Here is a 2,367-nt window from a genome sequence, read left to right on the forward strand (position 1 = left end):
GGCCGCGGGCAGAGCCAAGGAGCCCCCGATCAGCCAGCCCGAGCGGCAGATAGCAGGGAGACTGGCGCCAGACGGCCCCTTTTGTTTATCTGACAGTTAAATATCAAGGCAATCACGACCTCTGCCCTGCCTCCAACCCCCAGAGCTAAGACAAACAGTTTTGCTAAAAGAATGCCACTGTTATAATAATTTCCTATCTTTTTTCTTTTTTTTCCTTTCTTATGGCTCTGCCTTTATTTTCTCTGTACTTTTCTAATTCCAGAGTCTCCCCCTCCACCCTACTCCAGATATACAATGGATTTTCTCAAGCCAACTGGTAAGTGGACTTTTTGCAATGCAGACTACAGATAAAAGGGAAAACTGCCCCTTTCTTAGCTAAGGGAAACATCTCCTGCCTTTGTCATGCTTTTTGCTTTTAGTCTGCTTGCCTCTGTGCTTCTTGCTACCCCTTGAAGAATTAACATATACTCAACATATAATTTATCTAAGACACCCTCTACATAAAGTAGGATTTTAAAACTTTGGCAAGAAACTCTAGGAGGGATTGCAGTGCAGCACAGGCCTGCACTGCTCGAGTCAGCCAGGAAAATAATGGGCTCCAGTTGGAAATGGCAGTGCTCCTGCACCCCTGGGTGAATTTTGTAGGGATTTATGCTGGGAGCCAGCACAGCATCTCCCTAATTCCTGGGAATCCCAATGAACCTTGATAAATGGACTTCTTAGAAATCTTTATGTGTTTTAAAGGAAACTAATCCCACCTTGTCAGGTTGAAAAAAATTAGGAAAAGGGGTTGAAATGGTTTTTTTCTTATTTTTTTTTTTAGCAACTCTTTGCATGCCTGTTGCTTGTAATTGAGTGTCAGGGTACCAGAGGAGAAGCCCATTTGAGGCTGGCACCAGCTCTTTTGCGATTGTCTGCATAAACGCTTGGTTGGCAGTGAGCTTGCCGGGTGTGAGATAAATCAGTCTGGAAGAAGGAGGAGATGTGGGGAGAATATGAAATGGGGGGAGCTCAGGAAGGAGCAGCTCCTGGCTCCTCAAGGATTAGTGGATCTGGAATGTTGGCTGGAGCACGGTGGTCTCTGTGGTCATGTCCCATGGTCATGGCAGGCAGGAGGGGCAGGGTGGTACACGGAGGCAAAGAAGACCAATGCTAGGTTACTGGGGCTTTTTTTTTTGCCAAAAGAGCATTTTCTGTAAAATTGTTGCTCATCAGTTTCTTGGGACTAAAAGAAACCCCAACCTTGAGGTTGCTTTGGTACCGTGTGGGGTCCCATCTTGCCTACTGCTCCTTTGGAGGCTGGACTGTTGTTTTCCCCCCTCTGCAAACTTTTTAAGAAACACTGATAAGTCTTTTTATGACTTGTGGAAATAAGAAAAGATATTTAACAAAAAATTGGGTCACAAAGCATGAACTATTTTGCCTCAGCATGAAAAAAACAGGAGATAAAGAGTCATGAATGAAAGAAGGATATCTGGAGTAGGTTCAACATCCTGAGCACGTGCTGGTATGCAGAAGGGTTGTTCTGTAATAGACTTTGAGGGTCTGCTAGGTTGCAAAATTTTGTGGGTTTGTGTGAGATTGGCATCATTTTGCCTGCATCCCTGCAGTGCTTCCCCAAAAGTTTCTATTACTTCTGCCTTTATTGCTTTCCTTTCCACTCACCAATGATCCTGGCATGGGGTGTAAAGGGCTTCAGAGCTGCAAGAGAGAAGGGTTACAGCTTGATTTCGGTTTCCTGCAAAGATGTTAGGATAAATCTGTTAGCAGGGTTTAAACATCCAATCTGCCTCTGCTAGGACCTCATTTTCAGTTACCCCAGTGATATATTTATTAATCATCAAGTGTTGACATAAGGTAGCAAAATGTGTGTAAACAGAAAAGCTGCATAACATGAATGTGCCATTTTGAAAGGAAAAGTTATTCCTATTGGCCAATAGGAAGTGATTAACACTGTCCATCGGAAACACAGGAAAAAATGGGTTACTCACCAAAAAATCCTCCTTTTTTTTCCTTTTTGAAAGAAAAATCCGTTTTACAGCTGAACTCTAACTGGGCTGCAACAGGCTGAAGTGGAGCCTGGAAGTCTGTTGTTGCAGGTGGGTTTTGCAAGCTCAGGGTTTCTTGGCATTTCTTCTGGGGAGGGACCAAGAGTTTCCTGTCCCAGCATCAGTATCATCTCCTGTGTCAGTTTCCCACCTGATGTTGAGGATTGTTTAGATGGGAGAGGGACAGTAGATGATGATGGGAAGGTGTGAAACCTTTTACCTGGCTGATGTACATCAGCCATCTTCTCCCCTGGGACCTTGGGGGGAGGATGGTCCCTCCATTTAGACTTGGGCAGCTGCATCTGCTGATAGAGCTGAG

The 2,367-nt window shown here is 44.6% G+C and overlaps 1 protein-coding gene across 1 annotated transcript in view; it reads left to right on the forward strand.

Moving 5' to 3' along the window:
- Positions 1-262: 262 nt before the first annotated feature.
- Positions 263-2,367, forward strand: part of LOC103616361 (mothers against decapentaplegic homolog 7) — a gene marked incomplete at its 5' end in the record, with an annotated part of 50,443 nt that continues 48,338 nt past the window's right edge. The window contains one exon of the mRNA XM_008634517.1: positions 263-316. Within this exon, the coding sequence (XP_008632739.1) occupies positions 263-316 (54 nt within the window). The remainder of the gene's footprint in view (positions 317-2,367) is intronic.

Source organism: Corvus brachyrhynchos, unplaced genomic scaffold, assembly GCF_000691975.1.
Source record: "Corvus brachyrhynchos isolate BGI_N302 unplaced genomic scaffold, ASM69197v1 scaffold225, whole genome shotgun sequence".
NCBI lineage: Eukaryota > Metazoa > Chordata > Aves > Passeriformes > Corvidae > Corvus > Corvus brachyrhynchos.